The sequence below is a fragment of the Echinops telfairi genome, unplaced genomic scaffold (genome assembly GCF_000313985.2).
Source record: "Echinops telfairi isolate 266 unplaced genomic scaffold, ASM31398v2 ScPeMD7_3;HRSCAF=10, whole genome shotgun sequence".
Taxonomy (NCBI): Eukaryota; Metazoa; Chordata; class Mammalia; order Afrosoricida; family Tenrecidae; genus Echinops; species Echinops telfairi.
In genome coordinates this window covers 4,421,561-4,440,965 of record NW_022103899.1, presented here as the reverse complement: position 1 = coordinate 4,440,965, position 19,405 = coordinate 4,421,561, and the positions used below count along the sequence as shown (strand labels likewise).

General features: G+C 40.4%; 1 protein-coding gene across 1 annotated transcript in view; it reads left to right on the top strand.

Annotated features, from left to right (window-relative positions):
• TTN (titin) overlaps positions 1–19,405 on the top strand; it is a 315,644-nt gene that overhangs the window by 185,207 nt on the left and 111,032 nt on the right. The window contains exons 159-182 of the mRNA XM_045294579.1: positions 8–94; positions 207–290; positions 373–450; positions 595–681; positions 815–901; positions 1,042–1,116; positions 1,244–1,321; positions 1,679–1,762; positions 2,389–2,478; positions 2,756–2,833; positions 6,327–6,440; positions 7,750–7,818; positions 9,910–9,990; positions 10,840–10,911; positions 11,755–11,847; positions 12,283–12,345; positions 12,974–13,063; positions 14,681–14,731; positions 15,278–15,679; positions 15,832–16,110; positions 16,977–17,252; positions 18,101–18,240; positions 18,520–18,646; positions 18,737–19,000. Of these exons, the coding sequence (XP_045150514.1) occupies positions 8–94; positions 207–290; positions 373–450; positions 595–681; positions 815–901; positions 1,042–1,116; positions 1,244–1,321; positions 1,679–1,762; positions 2,389–2,478; positions 2,756–2,833; positions 6,327–6,440; positions 7,750–7,818; positions 9,910–9,990; positions 10,840–10,911; positions 11,755–11,847; positions 12,283–12,345; positions 12,974–13,063; positions 14,681–14,731; positions 15,278–15,679; positions 15,832–16,110; positions 16,977–17,252; positions 18,101–18,240; positions 18,520–18,646; positions 18,737–19,000 (2,949 nt within the window). The remainder of the gene's footprint in view (positions 1–7; positions 95–206; positions 291–372; positions 451–594; positions 682–814; positions 902–1,041; positions 1,117–1,243; positions 1,322–1,678; positions 1,763–2,388; positions 2,479–2,755; positions 2,834–6,326; positions 6,441–7,749; positions 7,819–9,909; positions 9,991–10,839; positions 10,912–11,754; positions 11,848–12,282; positions 12,346–12,973; positions 13,064–14,680; positions 14,732–15,277; positions 15,680–15,831; positions 16,111–16,976; positions 17,253–18,100; positions 18,241–18,519; positions 18,647–18,736; positions 19,001–19,405) is intronic.

Genomic DNA, 19,405 nt, shown 5'->3' with positions numbered 1-19,405 from the left:
TTTTAAGTGCCCGAGGCCCCCAAAAAAGTGGTCCCCGAAAAGAAAGTGCCTGCAGCACCTCCGAAGAAGCCTGAAGTCCTCCCACCTGTCAAAGGTACTTGACAAAGCTCTTGGGCTTCAAAAGAGCTCATCCTTCTGCTCTTGATTACTATTTATTCCTGTAGTCCCCAAGACTGCTACATATAACGTTACTAATATCTCTTAAGTGCCCGAGCCGCCCAAGGAAGCGGTGCCCGAAAAGAAAGTGACTGTGGTGCCTCCGAAAAAGCCTGAAGCCCCACCTGCCAAAGGTAGTCGCCCTCATGTCACTGTGTTGATACTGTCCTCTGGTCTCTGCTCTGTCTAATCACAACAATACTAATATCTTTAAAGTGCCCGAGGTGCCAAAGGTCCCCGAAAAGAAGATACCTGAAGTCATCCCCCCCAAACCTGAAAGCCCACCCCCTGCAGGTAATGAAAGATGATCCAAATTCATATTCTACTGTATGAAATGCATGCCTCTCTATATTGTTGTGAAACCCCCTTGGGAGATGTTTCCCCTGTGAAATGTGCTTTAGTCCATTCTGGTCTTGAAATGAGCTCGTGTCTTTCAAGTGTATGAAGAGCCTGAGGAAGTCGTTCCAGAAGAAGCTCCAGCTGCAGTTGCTGAAGAGCCAGAGCCCCCTGCTCCTCCTGCAAAAGGTACTTGGCCGGTGCTGCTACGACCCCTGAGCCAGTCTCTCATCCTCTTGTGCTGAAAGTCCTGGGCCGTGAGAGCTCTTTTTACATTTCTCCATCATCACTGCTTCTAAAACACAGTTTCTAATACCTTTAGTGATCCAGCCACCTAAGACACCTGTCCCAGAGAAGAAACCACCTGTCGTCAGTCCCAAAAAACCTGAACCACCAGCACCAGGGAAAGGTATCTCTTCCTGCTGCTAACTTCGTACAGACAGAAAGAGAAAGTTTCGTCTTTTAAGTTGTTGTGTTCTGCTTTGCTTCTGAGTGATTTCCGTATGTCGTTGAAACCATGGGCTTCAACACTACTCATATCTTTTAAAGTGCCCGGCGCACCCAAGGAAGTTGTCCCTGAGAAGAAAGTGGCTCCCAAAAAAGCAGAACTTCCACCTGCTAAAGGTACATGTCGCTGCCCATTGGACCGAGATGGAGACAGCCTCCAAGCCTTACAGTGTGTCTTGTTCTTTGTAAATATGGTGAATGCTTACGTCACCTTCATGATGTTAAAACACTAATATCTTTAAAGTGCCCGAAGCTCCGAAAGCAGTTGTTCCAGAAAAGAAAGTGGCTGCTCCCCCAAAGCCGGAAGTCCCAGCAGCTGAAGGTACATGCGATTCCGTACTCACTCACTCTCGGTCTCAAAAGTCACCTCTTATCGGAAGCCCCTGGTTACCTCACATCTTCTATCCAGGACGTTAGGGATTAGAGGTTTTAAATAACATCATCTCTTTATTTTAAATTTTCTTAAGGGCATTGGAAGAGCTAATAACATGGGTATTCTATGTGGGCCGATTTTCTTCCCACCAGTGATGGTCAAGGACAAATCATAGATTTTCTTCTGAATGTTGTCCTTGGATCTGCTCTGGGGGTTACTTAACCAATGTGAATAGCTATGGTCTAAGTTTCATACACATTTCAACTACCAAGAAAATATTGGTAAAAATAACTAATATCTTTAAAGTGCCAGAGATGCCAAAGAAGCCTGTCTTAGAAGAGAAGCCAGCCATTCCTGTTCCCAAGAAAGTGGAGTCCCCTCCCCCAGAAGGTACTCATAACTCATTCCTGAACTTGCCACCTGTGTCTGTTTCTGTTAGCTTTGCTTCTCTTTCTCGCTAACTCGTTACCGTGTGGTCCTTGTCCCATCCTCTAATCTTTTGTCTTAACTCCTCATTCTTAATGGGCTCCAAGCCCAGATCTCTTTTGGATTATCAGTCAAGGGTACCCACATAGGGAACAGTCAACTCTGTTCAATCTGACCTCTCAAACGTGCACAGGCAAGTTGAAGAGCACAACTAGAGAGATTCAAAAGGCAAGTGAGTACATGCCAATGGGGTGGGAAGCCTGGCAAAGGAGGGTGAGAATAGCGTCGCAACTGGAAGACTATAGTACATGTCATTGAACTGTACAAGTAAACACTGTTGAATCGGTCTGTGTTTCGCTGTGTATCGTCTTAATAGCAGCCAACAAAAAATAGCTTTCAGTATAAATGACATTAAATAACCCAAAGGTGTTCTGAGTATTCAATCAACAGAGAGCGAAGTCTGAACAGATAAGAAAAATTCCATCTTAACAAAAAACAAAGGAAGATAGCAATTGAAAGTTTGGTGTTGTGTGCCCTTGAGAACGTTGTTCCAAAAACTGAGATGATAATATTAACTCGTCTCTTTAAAGTCTATGAAGAACCTGAGGAAATTGTTCCTGAAGAGGAAGAACCAATTCCTGCTGCAGAAGAGGAGGAGCCAGAAGCCCCTCCACCAGCAGGTACGCTGCAGACAGCCCGTCTGAACACACATCCCCACACACTCGTTATCACTGTCATAGACCCCCCTGAAGGTAAAATGCCAGCCTTCTATCCTATTGCTTAAAATCCCATTACATCGGCAAGAACAGAAGTTACTTACACACACAAAGTTTTGCTGCTACACAATTTCCCAGTGTGCATTTTGAAGAGGGATAGGTGGTCTTTGTTGAGTCAGTCATTTGCATTTCACTTTTCATTGTGATCACCTGGCTCTAAAACAAAGTCCTATCTTTCAAGTGCCTGAAGAGCCCAAGAAGATTGTCCCAGAAAAGAAAGTTCCAGTCATCAAAAAACCAGAGCCTCCAGCACCTAAAGGTACTGATTGTAAATAAAGATTTCTTTGTTTTCCTAGGCTGTCTAAAATTTTACTCTTTTCTGAAAATGTGCTGTGCTGTATAAAGTGTGTGTTAACTGTTCTCTCTGTTATACTGTTGAACAGTATAGTGTATCGTGCAGTTTTATATTAAATGCTACTAATATCTTTCAAGTACCTGAGATGCCAAAGAAAGTTGTCCCAGTGAAGAAAGCCCCAACCGTTAAGAAGCCAGAAGCTCCAGAAGCTAAAGGTATTCCTGCCATCACCAACATCATTTTTTAAAAATTACTCTTGCTATCTAAAGGTGGAATCCTCTTAAAATTGTTGTAAAACTAGAGACCAAAGGTCATTACTTGTTTCCGTTAATTTTAACAATGCCCGACAATTATAGGATTATTTTATTCTTAACATTTTTAAATGCTTTAAAATCTCTTTTAAAATGTAACTAATATCTTCAAAGTACCCGAGGTGCCCAAGAAACTTGTTCCAGTAAAGAAAGAACCCGTACCTGTTATGAAAAAGCCAGAAGTTCCTCCTGAGAAAGGTACCTACCATGAAGAAAAAGCAATATTGCTCTGACCAGTACTGGAGTTTTTTAGTGATAGTTCCTAGAGTGGAAAAAATACTGAGAGAGAGTTTATGCAAAACTACATTTCACAGAGAGAAGTTAAAAGGAGACATTAATGAGAGCCGAGAAAGAGAACATGGGACAGACCAGCAGGAGAACCAGTGAAGGAGGTTGGGTTGTGCCATCGTAGAGCAGTACGTAGTTAGAGACGGTAGAAGAGGGACCTTCTCGCATCCTGGGTGTAAATCAGCGCCATTCAGTGTGTTTTAGTGAAGGCTTGCCATTAACAAGACACTGGGTTTGGAAAGATGATTTCCCCCAAGAAACTTGTATCTGATGGGAGTAGAGCAAGGCATGTGCTACCCAACACTAATATAGGCAGAAGGTAACCACACCTTAAAAATAAGTACAAATGACTATTGAAACACCAAGATATAAATTCATTTCAGGTAGAGGTATGTGGGAAGGCTGTGTAGAAGACATAGAATTTTGAGTTCTGATAGATTTTTTGCACGTAGAAATTGAGGAAATGGTATTCTACACAAAGGGAAGAGCTTACCCAAAGGCACAAAGGTAGAAGAGTCTAGTGTGGTCAAAGTCTATCAAATATGCATAATTTAGGTAGGGATAGGCTATAGCGTATCTTGAAAGAATAAGCTGGGATATTAATATTGGGATGATGATAAAGAGTTATTTTAATGGCAATATGAAACTTATACTTTGTCATGGAAACAATAGGAAACTTCAAAAGGTTTGAAGCAAGTATGTAAATTAATAGGAATTTTATTGTAGAAAAATCATTTATAGTAAATTCAACATAATAGAAGACAGGGAGGCTGTGGTAAAGAGATTTTGCAATTATTTCAGATCATTGGGAGTGGAGCTTCAGGAGTTCCAAATTTGTCTGGTCTACTGCCCTCTTCTCAGAACAAAATTATGCAACACCCCCTTGGCAATTAAACCCATGGGTACTATAGCTCATAATCTACGAAAAAGTGCAGGTATCTGCTTTGACACTCCCCTTGGAGTGTTCCCACTCCCGACACCACCACCCCCACCCCACCACCCCGAGGGGGCAGGATCACTCCCTTTGAGAAACACTGGACTCATTCAGTGGTGGTAGAAATGGAAACAACGGACTAGATTTTTGAGAAATGGAGATGGACTTAATAGGGCTTGATGTCTGACCAAAAGTAAAACTATTAAAGAAATAGAGGAGCTCCAGATGATCCTGAGGGTTGCCACTAGATGTCCAAGAAAATGGTGCATATTAAGGGAAGATACAGAACGTATTTTTAACTGGTCATGTATATTAGTTGAGAAAGCAAATCGGTAGTGGAGGACAGGAGATCAGGGCTAGAGATTTAGAGCGGGAAGTCATCAACACGGCAGTAAGACTTGAGGGTCCAGGTGTGAACTGTCAGGGAATGGCGTGTGAAAGAAAAGACCCAGAGGAAGTGAAGCAAGGAAGCGGAGAAGATTCATTTGTAAGACAGGATCAATAGAGGGTTGGGTCTCAGAAGCCATGTTGTCCATGAAGTCTCTAAGATAAACCTCCTCCCCTTACTCTCTTTACTCTTTACAAACTCTTGCACATCTTCTAAAATCTTAATAGTAAACAAAACCATTCTCTTTCAAGTGCCTGAAGTGCCCAAAAGAATCATCCCAGAAAAGAAAGTGCCTGTTCTTATCCCTGAAGAGCCAGAAGCTCCACCTGCCCGAGGTACATACCTGCACAGTAACTCTTAGAAAAGTGAAAATCATCTTCTTTGTAGATGGGCCTTGTCTTTTTTGTCTGTTTTATGTTTTGAAGTTATTGATGTTTGGAGGTCACTGGGATAACAACTTATAGAGTGTGTATTAACTTGATCTGGTGCAATTTAGCAATGACAGTACCCTACTCTGAATATACTCTAAAATAAAGTACTATGTTTTTTAAGTTGAAGAGGCTGCTGTGGAAATTACATATGAAGAAATTATATATGAAGAAAAAGCATCCATAACCATTCATAGAAAAGAAATCCCCCCTGTTGAAGGTATATCTTTAGATATATGTATTTTTAAATTTCATCAAGATTCCTGTTAAAAAATTACCGTTATATTTTTCAAATAGTTATCATTCTTTAGAATTATATTCTTTATTAATCTTGATGCTAATTGTAAATTTCAAAAAACTATAGTTTACTAAGGGGGAAAAATTACAATGATTGCATGGTACCTTTAAATAGTTACCCAGTGTCAAATTTCTTAAAAGTCATCTTACATACATCAAATAAACTAACTGTAATGAAAATTTCAATGATAAGAAATTTGGATGACTTCTTTTTTATGTAAGTGAATTTGTTGAAATTTGTATGTTTTTCTTTATATCTGTCATCTTTATATCCATGTAAAGTTTGTATGTGTTTGTAAAGACTTTTACATTCTATCCTTTGTCAACATTCTTTAAAGAACATGAAATTGAAAAGTCTATTGAGCCAGAAGAACCTGAACCTGAACCTGAACCTGAACCTGAACCACAGCCAGAAGAAGTAACTGTACAAGGTATTCAATTCATTGGACTTTCCTCTCCACCGTCACACAAAAACGTTCTTCATCTTGAGAAGTCGACCGTCTGGGCGGGTCCATCCATAGAATGGGTCTCTTGGCATCTGTCTTTAAGACAATCTTGGTTTTCAATGTGCATCTCTTCTTTGTGTTTCCATGTACTTTGTGTTTTTCTTGTGTCAAATGTGGTTTATCTGGATGCTTCCTTTGTTGTTTTGATTAGTGTCTGTGCTGTTTCTCATTCTCTGTGTGCCAGTGTTATTTGTTTTATGTTGAACACTCGTCTATTAAAAAAAAACCAACTCTTTACTTCATGTTTGTGTATTTAAATTTCTAATTTTAAATATCCACTAACCCTCCTGAAATACTCTTTCAAGAACCTGAACCTGAAAAGAAGGTTATTGAGAGACCCAAACTCAAACCGAAACCCGCACCACCACCTCCTGCTCCCCCCAAGGAAGATGTGAAGGAAAAACGGTTCCAACTTAAAGGTACTTAAAGGCTGCTTCCCAAGTCGTACTAACTGGCTTCAAATTTCGACCCAATCGTCTGACGTGGCGGTTGCAAGAAATGCATTCTTTGGGCAGCGTGTGCTTTCAGATGTGACCGGGCTGTGGGGGTTACAGAGAGATGGGTGTTTCTCTGCTGCCAGAGACCCTGGGTGGCTTTGCTAGGACATGCCTGGTGTTCTGAATATCAGAACGTGTGCTGCCAGCTTCCTCTGGTGATAGCTGGGGGCTAGCCCACCAGCTTCTCATCCGCAGCAGTGGGGAGAGTCGTTTCTGACTTCAAAGCCTGGTTGCTATGCTTCTCTTTAAGGTCTTATGCATGTAAAATGTATAGGAAGTCTTTGCAAGATGTTTTTAATATTGCAGTAATACATTTATACAGAAGCCACAGCTTGGTTCTTAAGGAATTTTATGTGCTTTCAAATATATTACAAGTAATATATCTACAGCATCCCATAACTGTGATTTGCTTGCGTGTCATGCAAGGAAAGCATATGAGAGACCTCTCACTGTCCCTCCATATTTTTTCCAACTTAAAGCTAACCAATTGTGTTCTGCGGTCGTTCTAAAAAGGGAGCCAGAAAGAATGGTTCTGAATTACTTTACAGTCAGCATCTATTCTCATTGTAACAAACACCTATTCCCATATCTTCATTCTTTTAATGGTCTGATTTTTCTTAGAATTGATATTATATTCTTTAGTTCTTTAGATATCAACATCTGTAAAGGTTGAAATAAACTGGCAAGTGAAGGAATCATGTTATCTTAATAAAATATCATCTTACTAGTGATGTCATGAAAATTCTCGATCTAAAATAGACAAAATCTTAGACGAGTACTGGTACCTAAACAAAACCAGCATCTTCTACGAGACATTGCTTTCTGCCCTCTGCAAGTCTTCCTCACGACCAGGGGAAATTTCCAGTATTTTAAGACAGATTACACATAAAAAGTGGGTGCTTCTAGAACCACCACCCATCTGCTGATTGGCATTTTATACGGCGGCACCTTACTGTTAAATTTCTACCCTAAAGAGAAGTTCTTATAGCTCCGAAGAACAAAAACCATCCTCTTCCTCAGCCAGTGCAGTTACTAGATAACAGGGGAGGAAAACTGCACTCCGCATGGTCAGGCACTTCTTGTATGTTCTCTGGTGGCTGCTTTGGGCTGTTCTTAATGCTTTTTGCTCTTAAGCAAAGCTTGGTCTTGATTCTTAGAGTAGGAATGTGATCATTTACTTCTGATAACTTCAAACATGCAAATAATAAAACTAAGTCCTTATTCTTTAAAGCTGTTTCAAGGAAGAAGGTTCCGGAAAAACCCGAAGTTCCAGAAAAAGTGGAGCTTACACCTCTAAAAGGTATTTCACAGGGTGGAAAATGCACTTCCATGCGACAGCTCTTCAACCGCTTCTTACTTCTCAGAAAAGGCTTTTCTTTTAATGATCGCAGTAGGATCACTCGTTTCTTGTCTTTTTGTGGCTGGTACGGACCTGCTCATGAGTGTCGCTTATTTTCATCCGTCTATTTCACATAGCACATGGACAGATACTGTTTATCTTTGTCTCACCCACATGGCTTCCTGCGTTTGCCTAAACTTAAAAACAGCCGAACTTTCCTGGGTGGCTGAAGGCTGCTAGTGAGAGACCACTTAAAACGTGAGAGCGATTCGTAGACAACGGTAGCTGCGTGTAAGCACTGGAAACCGGGCTGGTCTAGACCCTGGAAGTGATGCATAAGGGTTTCCTGCGGTCACTTTCTTGCCCCAGGAACACCCCTCAGGCATACAGAGCTCACATTTGAGGAAAACGTCACAATCACTGCAAGTCATTTTTCAAGACCTTTCCCGAACAGTCATTTCCCGATCAAAAATTGGACCTACATAAAAGTCTAGAACACATCTATTAAAAATGAATCAAAAACCTTTATAGTAAGTAAACTGGGTAGAAGTGCCCTGTTTTCAAATAATCAATGCATTCAGAAATTGGGTCTGTTGTTGATTCAATTTGGAATTTTGAAAGAATCACCCATCTGAATCCATATTTCCTGTTTATAAAATAGAGATGACAAAATAATGTTCTCATTGAAAGGGACCAGGAGCAAATGATCGCCAAGTCACTCATAGTTAGCATGGCACGTGGTGACCCGCAGCAGCTCTGAAAGTGCTGTAGTTGACCCTCCAATGTCAGTAAGACCTTAAAAACAGAATAATAATATAAAAATACCACTTTACAGATATATTTTCACTTTGTCCAAAATATAATTAAAGGAGATATATATGTCAGTCCAACTTATTATGTAATTAGATGCATGGTCTCCTTTAAATGTTTACACATTAAGAATATTGAAAAATCAACAAAAAGAATATTGGGAAACTCTAAGTAGTATGAAAGGCCAGCACAATTTATTATGAATGAAAAATGAAATGTTTAACTCGAATTTTCACTCAAAATACTTGTCATCAGAAATTAAAACTTTATATATTTGCCTTTTGCAAATTTAGATTTCTAAAGTAAGAGTTAATCAAGGGTGCCTTTGTTACCTATAAAACTATTTATTAAATTGTGATTATGTTGGAAAACTTTATGGAATATTTTAAGAAATTAATATTTCTTATATAAGAGTGAATGAATAGAATGGGTTTGCAAATAAATAATATCTTAAATTATATTTTAGTTGCTGTCAGTAAAAAGGAAATGGTTCAATGATGACAAAGTGTGGCTTTTATTCCATTGAAATTTATAAGGATGATAGTAGCAATAAGAGGCTACTAAATATAGCATCACCCTCCATGCTTAACAGTCACTGAAGAAACAGGAGGAAATGAATCTGCTGTTCCCATGGGTCACTTGAGACTACCTTCAAGAATATTTCCTTATCAAATGAAAATATGTTTCCAAAGCTAGATTTCAACCTCTACAGGCCTGAGATCTTGAGTTTGTATTATTTCCAAAAGGAGACATTAAAAAAGGATCATTCTCTCTGTTGAGGAAGTGAGTTCTGACCCTCTCCCAAACATCAAGCTCGGGAACCTAGCCCTTGGCTGCACGATAAGGCTAACCCCTGTCAGTATAATCAGAATGTAATTAATGTTTGGAGAGATTCCACTGCAGATCTGAGCTATCTGAAATTGTACTTTGAGGAAAAGGTACTATAAAGAACTTAAATTTGACTGAAAGATTCATAAATCAGTGTAGAACAGTACTTTTCTACAGTCTGATGAATTAACTTGTCAGCAGTTAATATAATTGAGTTTTATCACATGTTTGATATAGACAGTTACAGAGGAAATAACTTGATGTGTGTTATTGACTTGGAAAATCTGGGATATTTATATGCAACAACATTTTTTACTCAATGCATTATAATTAGTTTATGAAGAAAGCTATTTCTTGTTGAAGCTTAGTTTTTATATGAATTCACTTCAACATTTGAAATCATATTCTTTTAAGTGGCTGGAGGTGAAAAGAAAGTTCACAAATTACTTCCTGCACCTACACCGAAGCCAAAGGAAGAAGTTGTTCTGAAAAGCGGTACAGTACTTTCCAACCTATCAGCACTAAGTTTGTAAAAATAGACTTGAAAGCTTACACAATGTTTGGGTTTTGGTTTTGAATTAGAATACCTATTTATCAAATTCTGCTTAATGCATTTAAAATTAACTCAAGTTTTTTAAAAAAGACAAATTTTGTGAGCATTAACAGTATTTTTTAATTTACAATGCCAATAATATGTCAATAACATAACTAAATTGATAATATTTTAAACAAATAATGACTAGGATTCTCATGTTCATAATTATGTAACCAAATATACTAAACGTATTAAATACTTCTAGTTACACCCAACTATATGAGCTTACACACAATACCCAGTTTTAGACATTAGATCACTACAACTAATAAAGATATTTTTAAATTTTTACCAATGGCATATTTAAAAGTTAGATATCCAAATGAAGACTCAAGCTCTCACACTGTAGGGGGACAGAATGACTGATTGCTAGCCTATGTTTCTTTAGATTCTTGAAGTAAATTTTATGCTTCTTTAAATTCTCTTCTTATGTATACAACATTGAATTATTAATAGAAACTTGCTATTATTCAACTGATTCCTTTTGTGTTCGGCTGGTTCTCCCACGGATTTGTCTTTGAGTAGACTCTTGAGATAAATATGTGGCGATGTGACCCAATTGCTATTTTAATTAATATATTACCCAACATTTAAAAAAGTAGCATTTTTAGTTTTAATGCTAATCTCTCAGTCCACTAGGATGCATGCTTTTCATTACATTGCTTTGTGCGTTATTTACATTTGTCAAGTGTATGCAACATCTTCATTTGTTCGCGTTGGCTTACGTGTAAACCTTTTTGTCTTTTAAGTTCTAAGAAAGACACCTGAAGAAGAGCCTAAAGTAGAACCTAAAAAAGTAGAGAAAGTTAAAAAGCCTGCAGGTAGGAATCTTAGTTGACAATTCTAGAAACTAGCTTTTAACAAAATAGATGCTGAAAAAATAAAGGTTTATCTTATAAACATGAATGGAGTTACATATAAACATAGTTTCATGCTCCATCTGTGATACCATCTGTGTTTGCCATTGTCTGCTTTCTGTTTCAAGACCTTTACTGTATTTCTCAAATCCGTTCATTTCGTTTCTTGTACTCATTGTGATGTGGTTGCTAGTTCTTCACCAGTGGAAATAAATGACTGTGAATAGATTCATGGGAGGCTCACTGCAGAATAACTGCATGGGAGTATGCCAACAATGTCTTATAAAATCTGGGTCTTCTGAGTGGCTGGTAGTTATTATTTTTATAGTAATCGATGGTAATTATCATGTAATCATTCATTACCAAGGAGGAAGTGCTTGAGAACGGTTATAGAAGTAATTTAGAAAAACCGTGTAGAGTGCCCACATGGGACAATAAGTTAAATATTGAACTACTAGCTAAAAGCTTGGTGGTTTGAACCAAGCAGCCGCTCTGTGGGGTAAAAAGATGAGGCAGGCGGCCTCTGTGGAGATTTGTGGTCTCGGAAGCCCTGTGGGGTCATTCTACTGGGAGGTGGGATTAACTTCACGGCAGTGGGTTTGGTTTATGGCTTAGTGGCGGGGAGGGCCAAGTGGAGGAAAGAATGAAAGAAAACTAAATTGAGACAGAGTCAAGAAGAAAAAATGTAAATTAGAACTTTCAAAAATAATTTATAAAACAATTTGTTTTATATGACATTTTAAATTGAATATTTATTTCTAACTATTCAAATCATAATGACTGAATAACAAACCTATTTTCTTCAAGTACCAGAACCACCTCCCAAGGAAGTTGAAGAGGTTACGGCACCTCCAGCCGCTGATGTCAAAAAGGAAAGGAGAGTTCCAGAAGCAGTGAAAGGTACAAACCTACTAGTAATTCTTTATCTCTAAAAATGCAAATATGCACCATCTGGAACATTACCACACCGACAGGAAGATGTGCACGCATTATCTTAGCTGATCACCACCGGGGCTTGCTTTTACCAGTTCACTGTCATGTGCAATGAGCGAACAACCACACTCATTTTGTTCAATAAATTCCTAGATTTTAAACACTAGAGGTAAATGTATTTGTGGTAAATTACATAATAACACGATTAGCAACACTAAGTTTGTTTTATGTTCTCCAAATAGCTTGCTTAAGGCATCAATGTAGATCAAATACCTGATTTGATGACTACTGCATATCAATTCTATCTTCTCTCATGTTTTAAGTCGTTGTGATGTTGATTTTGGCTTTGTGAAAAATGTTTCAAACACTGTGTGACCTGCTTGTCACTGTGAATTATTCTAGTGCCTGAAATTAAACCAGCAATACCTCTCCCTGCACCTGAAGAAAAACCAAAGCCTCAACCAGGTATGCCAAATTTTCCCTCAGTGTTGTTCTGCTAGCTGCTCTAAGGCTTCCTCAAAAAAGAGAATTCCACCACGCACCGACCAGTGCCCTCTGGAGTCCATGGGCGTGTGAACTGAAGATACTCAGCTGCACGAGTCTATCCAAAGACAGCCCGCGAGAAAGGCCTAGTGGTCTGATTCTGATAAAACCACCCGTTGGCGACCCTGTGGAGCAACGCTCCTGGGACACACCCAGGCTCGCTCTGAATGCGGGCAACGCCATGTTGATCCTCCATACAGAGAGCATATGCTGTCACCCATCACAGATACCCTGTGCTTAATTTAAAAAGAAGTCCATAGATGGCAAGTGATTTCTAAGGTTTTGACGTGTTTTTCCAAAACTAGTTATTTAAAGATTCTAAACAGAAAAAGTAAATGGGCTACCAAATTAAATTTTAGGACAGGGCACACAAATAGCCTATTTTTGCATATAATATGCCCATGTGAACGGCACACATACACAAATAACATTTAAGAGTATGCATCGGAGACGGATGCGCAAAGGGACTGTGCGATTTGCAAATAAAGATATTACACATATGTGATATCTCTTTAATGTGGTATGCTAATGGATGGACATCTCTCGGCAGAAGTGAAAACGATCAAGCCACCGCCTATGGAGCCCACACCAACCCCCATCGCTGCCCCCGTGACAGTTCCAGTGGTTGGAAAGAAAGCAGGTAATTACTCTGTTGCTTTTTGTTGGTAGTTTGGTTAGTTAACTTGGTGGCCTCATAAAAATACTTATACTTGATTAAAACTCAGCCCTTCTAAATGCGAAACATAGGAACCATTTCAATTATTAATATTGCAGTAAGTTCTGGGTTAAGTCTTCGTCATCTGCTATTCTTCACTTAGCAAGCCTCTTGGGTGTATGTGGTGCTTTGATTGTAAATCTTGTGACGCCGTTTCTCCTTATGCTTTTGAGAGTAACTAATGGGTCTGTTCAGGGCTGATGCAAATTAAGGAGGAAGACACATACCCTCTGAGGACAGACATACGAGAATCTCATGGAGTTTGAATTTCCATTGTGCCCTTATATACATCACTTTTAGTTTTTCAGAAAATTGCCTACTTCTGCCTTATATATCAGGCTTTAGCTTCCTAATGACTTGATTATTTGTGCTAATCTAGTGGTATGGATATTTCAAGTAAAGACCTAAAATATTTGTTAGCTGTACCTGCATTGAGTGGTTCATTATATAGGTGATTATTTCCAAACTGAACCTGAGATGATATTTATTGATCATTGATAAATACAACTCCTAGTTATCTAACTTTGGGCAAATTATTTAATGTCTCTAAATTCTAACTTCCTTTTGTGAAAACTCAGAATAACAAATATACTATTAATGAGCATTAAATGTATGTTTCTCATAGAATTGTCATGAAAACTAAATATATATAAAATAACTGACAGAGTACCTGGTACATAGTAAGAGCTCTAGAAATATTTTGGGTTTTATTATGTGTAATGACAGGACAAAATATACTATGGGGTTTTTTGCCTGCTATTTTAATTTTAATATTTATGCTAATATATTTCACCACCCTGTATTTATGATGTGGGCATTATTCTTACTTTAGAACTTTTCTAAGTTCAGTGCCACCGATTAGTTATATGTGTACAAATAAAGCTGCGCTGGAGAGCTGAATCTCCAGTGTCTACTGTGTCTCCACGGACAACTGAATTAAAGTCTCAATGTAGAAGATCTTCACTTTCAACTTTATTCATTGCCCGATTAAGGGAGGTCTTCAAAGAAGCCAAATAGATCTTATCTTTTCCCTTAGGCTTCTTTAATTTGTTTGCCTGTTCAATTTACTCAAAAAAAAAAAAAGAAAGAAAAGAAAAAAGGAGGCAGAAGAATTGGGAGTGGGTGTAGCTTTGGGGAGCTTTTGTATCATTTCCCTTTATCTATTGTACACTGATTCCTTGTTGACAAAAATGCCATTCCTTAACTAACAAGTACCTAAATATAAAAAATACTTTGCACCGTAGGCAAAGGTAAAAGTCTTGCTCCCAAGGAAAAGTAAATTTCCCCAACACAGGAGGGAAATAGAAGCATGCCTGAAAGTGGTTGGGTTTTTTTTAACTTAAATATGTCTACAGTTTAGCATGGTCACATTAATTTCAGAATATACCTCTTTGAAAATACCAAAGTAACATCCATAGAAGGTTTATAAATGAAACGAAGCTCTCTTTATGTTTAGCACTTAAAATAAAATGATTCAACCTCGTCTTTTACTTTGAAATAAGTGTGAAAATTACTTAAATGCAGTTTCTTTTTTAATTTCAGAAGCCAAACCATCTAAAGAAGAGGCTGCTAAGCCAAAAGGTCCTTTCAAAGGTGAGCTGCCTTTCCTTGTATCTGTAACCATTCACTCAATGAATCCCCAAACTTTCCACTGCTGGGGGAAAAAAATTCTATATTTATAACCATCTTTACCATTTCAAATGGACTGTCAATACTAATAGAATCTTCTGATATTACAAGTAATACAACTCTAATCTCTTTCAAGTGAGCATAACAGATCTAGCCAGCTGTACATTAGCATAATGAACCCGATGAAGTGTCAGCTTCATTTTCCGTAGATATTTTTATGCATAACAGGGAGAATAATTAGTCATTGATGTGGATGCTTTATACTTGGATCTAAGACTCGAATAAACGAAGAGCATTTATTACTCATGGATTCCAGTCCCATCTCACCCTTGCTCTCTGAAAGAGGCCGTAGAAATCCTACTGCCCTATGAATCAGTTGCCTGGTATTTCATTTCCCGTCATTTAATGGCTCATCACTGGTTTTAGCAAGCAGGCAGCTAGCTAGCTGACTGCATTTTCTGCCCGTGATGGAAATGCCGATCCGCTTTTTGTTTTATGATTTCCCATTAGGTGTCGCCAAGAAGACTCCTTCACCCATCGAGGCGGAAAGGAAAAAATTAAGACCAGGAAGTGGTGGGGAGAAACCTCCCGACGAAGCGCCCTTCACCTACCAGCTCAAGGCAGTGCCCCTGAAGTTTGTGAAGGAAATCAAAGACATCGTCTTGACGGAAGCAGAGTCGGTGGGCTCCTCCGCGATCTTCGAGTGCCTGGTGTCCCCGTCCACCGCGATCACCAGCTGGATGAAGGACGGCAGCAACATCCGAGAGAGCCCCAAGCACAGGTTCATCGCTGACGGCAAGGACCGCAAGCTGCACATCATTGACGTGCAGCTCTCGGACGCGGGCGAGTACACCTGCGTCCTGCGCCTGGGCAACAAGGAGAAGACCTCCACGGCCAAGCTCGTGGTCGAAGGTAAGGTCCCATGCCCAGGCCACCTGCGCGCGGGCCAACTCGAGCAAGTGTCCCGGGGTGGCGGGTGGGCAGCCCCTCCCGGTCCCACGCGGGCTTGGTTTGTGCGTAAAAGGCTGTGCGTCGCGGGCTTTGAACCCTGAAATGCTCCACAGAGCTGCCGGTGCGTTTTGTGAAAACGCTGGAAGAGGAAGTCACGGTGGTGAAAGGGCAGCCGCTGTACCTGAGCTGTGAGTTAAACAAGGAGCGCGACGTGGTCTGGAGGAAGGACGGGAAGCTGTTGGTGGAGAAGCCCGGCCACACGGTGCCCGGCATCATCGGCCTGATGCGGGCGCTGACCATCAACGACGCGGACGACTGGGACGCCGGCACGTACACGGTCACCGTGGAAAACGCCAACAATCTGGAGTGCTCATCTTGCGTGAAAGTCGTGGGTTCGTATTCTGTGGGGAAATTGCCTCTGGTCTGTTTCTATGCCGGGAGAGTGGGAGGTAGAACTCGGCTTCCTACATCAGAGGATAAGGGGTCCTGTCACGTATGGACCCCTTACCGCAAGGCTAGAGGGGAGAATACAACCAGGCGCACCCTGGAGCCCTGGAAATCGAATTCCAAACGATCACAGCTTTGGGGGACCCTGTGTGTGCTTCTGCTCAGACGCACCTGGAGTCACTGTGAGTCAGAATCAACTCCCCGCAACTGTTAGAAGTACATACCCTTATCTAAGAATGGGGACCCAGCCCTAATGGTGCATTCCTAGTGGTGCAGTGGTTAACGCATTGGCCTGATAGCTGAAAGGTCAGCAGTTCAAAACCACCAGTCCCTCCAAGGGAGAAAGATGGGGGCTTTCTTTTTTTTTTTTTTAAGCTTATCTATACAGAGAGGTTTATAGCAAGGAAATGGCTCACACGGTTTTAATGGGAGGCAAGTTCTTAATCTATGGGTCAGATGCCAGGCTGGAGGATTCTTCTGACTCACATAGCTGCAGGGTTGGATGAATCCAAGACTGGAAAATCAAATGACATACTTCTGGCTGCAGTGGCAAATGTATCCAAGGGCCTCAGTTAGATAGCAAGTGGCTAATGACTCAGATGGGGGCTTTCTATTCCCATTAAAAAAGTCAGAGGGGCAGTTCTACCCTGTGCTATACACAGAGTAGGAATCCACTTGATGGTAGTGAGTTCTATCAATACATCTTAGATTATGATGAGTTTTGAGGATTTCCTCTAAGGAATTTACTAATAAAGCTATTAATATTACTGGTTCGGGACATAATGGTTTTGCTGACCTCATTTCTCTCCAGAAATCATTAGAGACTGGCTGGTGAAACCCATCCGAGATCAGCACGTGAAACCCAAGGGGACAGCTGTTTTCACCTGCGATATAGCCAAGGACACGCCCCACATTAAGTGGTTCAAAGGATACGATGAAATCCCCATGGAGCCAACTGACAAGACTGAGATACTGAAAGATGGAAATCACCTCTACCTCAAAATTAAGAACGCCATGCCCGAGGACATTGACGAATACGCAGTGGAGATAGAAGGGAAGAGATACCCTGCAAAGCTGACCCTCGGAGGTATGAACATCTCGTCTCGAGAAAGGCGTGGTGCATCTCTGCCCTAAAGCACTGTCCCAGCATCTGCTTACACAAGAGACACGACCCAAGTGTGCTGAGGGCTCCTGGCAGGCCAGGCCGGGAAGTGGTCCAAATTCAGAGTGAAAGTGGTTGCCCCACCATATCACCAGGAAAAATACCCCTTTTTGTACAAAATCATAATTGGCTAAAAGACAACTAGGGAAGACAAATACCTAGAAGTGGGGGCTTTCTGGGGATAGGTGGATGGCAAGTAAGTGGGATTACAGGTTTGGTTGAAGGTACATGCCCTTCCGTTTATTATCAGACGGTGGCAAGACAGGCTTTTCTAATAACCTGTTAGTAACATCGCTTCCTCAGTCTTGTCTATGCTGGGGAGTCCATCACACGGATTTATCAATGATGCTGTGTGGCCAGAGCCTTCAGATGTAAGTTATCACATCTTGCACTTGTTTGGCATGAGTGGCAAGACCCTCCGAGAATGATAGGGACATCCTGCACCTGCCAAACCTCAGGAGACAAAAAAATGTCTTCTTTCGGGTATCTGATGGGGTTGGCATCGAGGTCAGAGAAACTGCTGTGAGGAAAGGTTGCTTTTAAAGTTCAACAGGAATGCTAGACTCATGCCAAGCCCTTAAAATGAAGTGGAGGCTCTGCTTTCAGACTTGCTGTATTCACACTCACACACAGCCACACTCACACTCACACACAAGTGCCTCTGATTTGAAGCTGGCCTGCATAAGGAAAAATGGCAAACCAAAAAGAGAAGCAAGAATCACATCACTAGATTTTTGTGAAACATTTTGGTATTTTATCCCCAACCAATCCAGATCGTGAGGTTGAACTGCTTAAACCAATAGAGGATGTCACCATTTACGAGAAAGAAAGTGCCAGCTTTGATGCGGAAATCTCGGAGGCTGACATCCCTGGAGAGTGGAAACTGAAGGGAGAGCTGCTAAGGCCCTCGCCCGTGAGTAATGGTGTTCATTTCATAAAAGCACTACATAGTACATGCAGACCTGGTTCAATCTGAATAATGGTGTGACTTCCAACTTCTAAAGTCTCTAAGGGAAGAAAACATTAGGCACCTATTGGTGGACACCATGGACCATTTTTTAAAAATTATATCAGATGTTTCACTTACTTTGACTAGTAATGATCTCTAAAGCTCTGTAAAACCTGCATCAGAAACATTTCCCCCTAGAGAATTTCTCTTGTTCAAATGCTCGCTATAATTACTGTTTTCTAGACTTGTGATATCAAAATGGAAGGTGGAAAGCGCTTCTTAACTTTGCATAAAGTCAAACTGGACCAAGCTGGGGAAGTCCTTTACCAGGCCCTTAATGCAATTACAACGGCCATTCTGACAGTAAAAGGTACAGTGCTTTTAGAACTTGTGGAAGGGACCCAACCTCAGTTCCCTTCCCTCAGCATTTTGAAAACCCCATTCTCTGTCTGGCTTTCAGAAATCGAACTTGACTTCGCGGTGCCCCTGAAGGATGTCACGGTACCAGAAAGGCGACAGGCTCGATTTGAATGCGTCCTCACTCGAGAAGCAAATGTTATATGGTCGAAAGGGCCTGATATAATCAAGTCATCTGATAAATTTGATATCATTGCTGATGGAAAGAAACACATCCTTGTGATCAATCATTCTCATTTTGATGACGAAGGGGTCTATACTGCAGAGGTGGAAGGCAAGAAGACTTCAGCACGGCTGTTTGTTACAGGTAAGAGCTAACGAGATCTGACTAGAGCATCCAGTGGGTGGGCACATCAACCTCTAAGTTTAAAGATAGCTATCAAGGGCCCCAAGAAGTAAGATACTGTTTAGAAATTGTGGATGTCAATAATTATGCATGTCTGCTTGAGACAATGGATGTATGGTTTGTTGTCACATATGGAAGAGCCCCCAAGAAAATGATTAATTTTTAAAAATTAAAAAATAAAGATAGAACTCAAAGTGCTAAAAGCTGTGACAGCATCATCTCTTTACCACTACATTGTCATGTTCAGCCCTGTTCATTTTCTTTAATGAAACACAGCTCCAATAGAAAATACGAACAAATAAATCATATACCTTCTCTCCCAGGCATGTGGTTGGTAGGTGCCTTTGAGTGGGTTCCGACTCACAG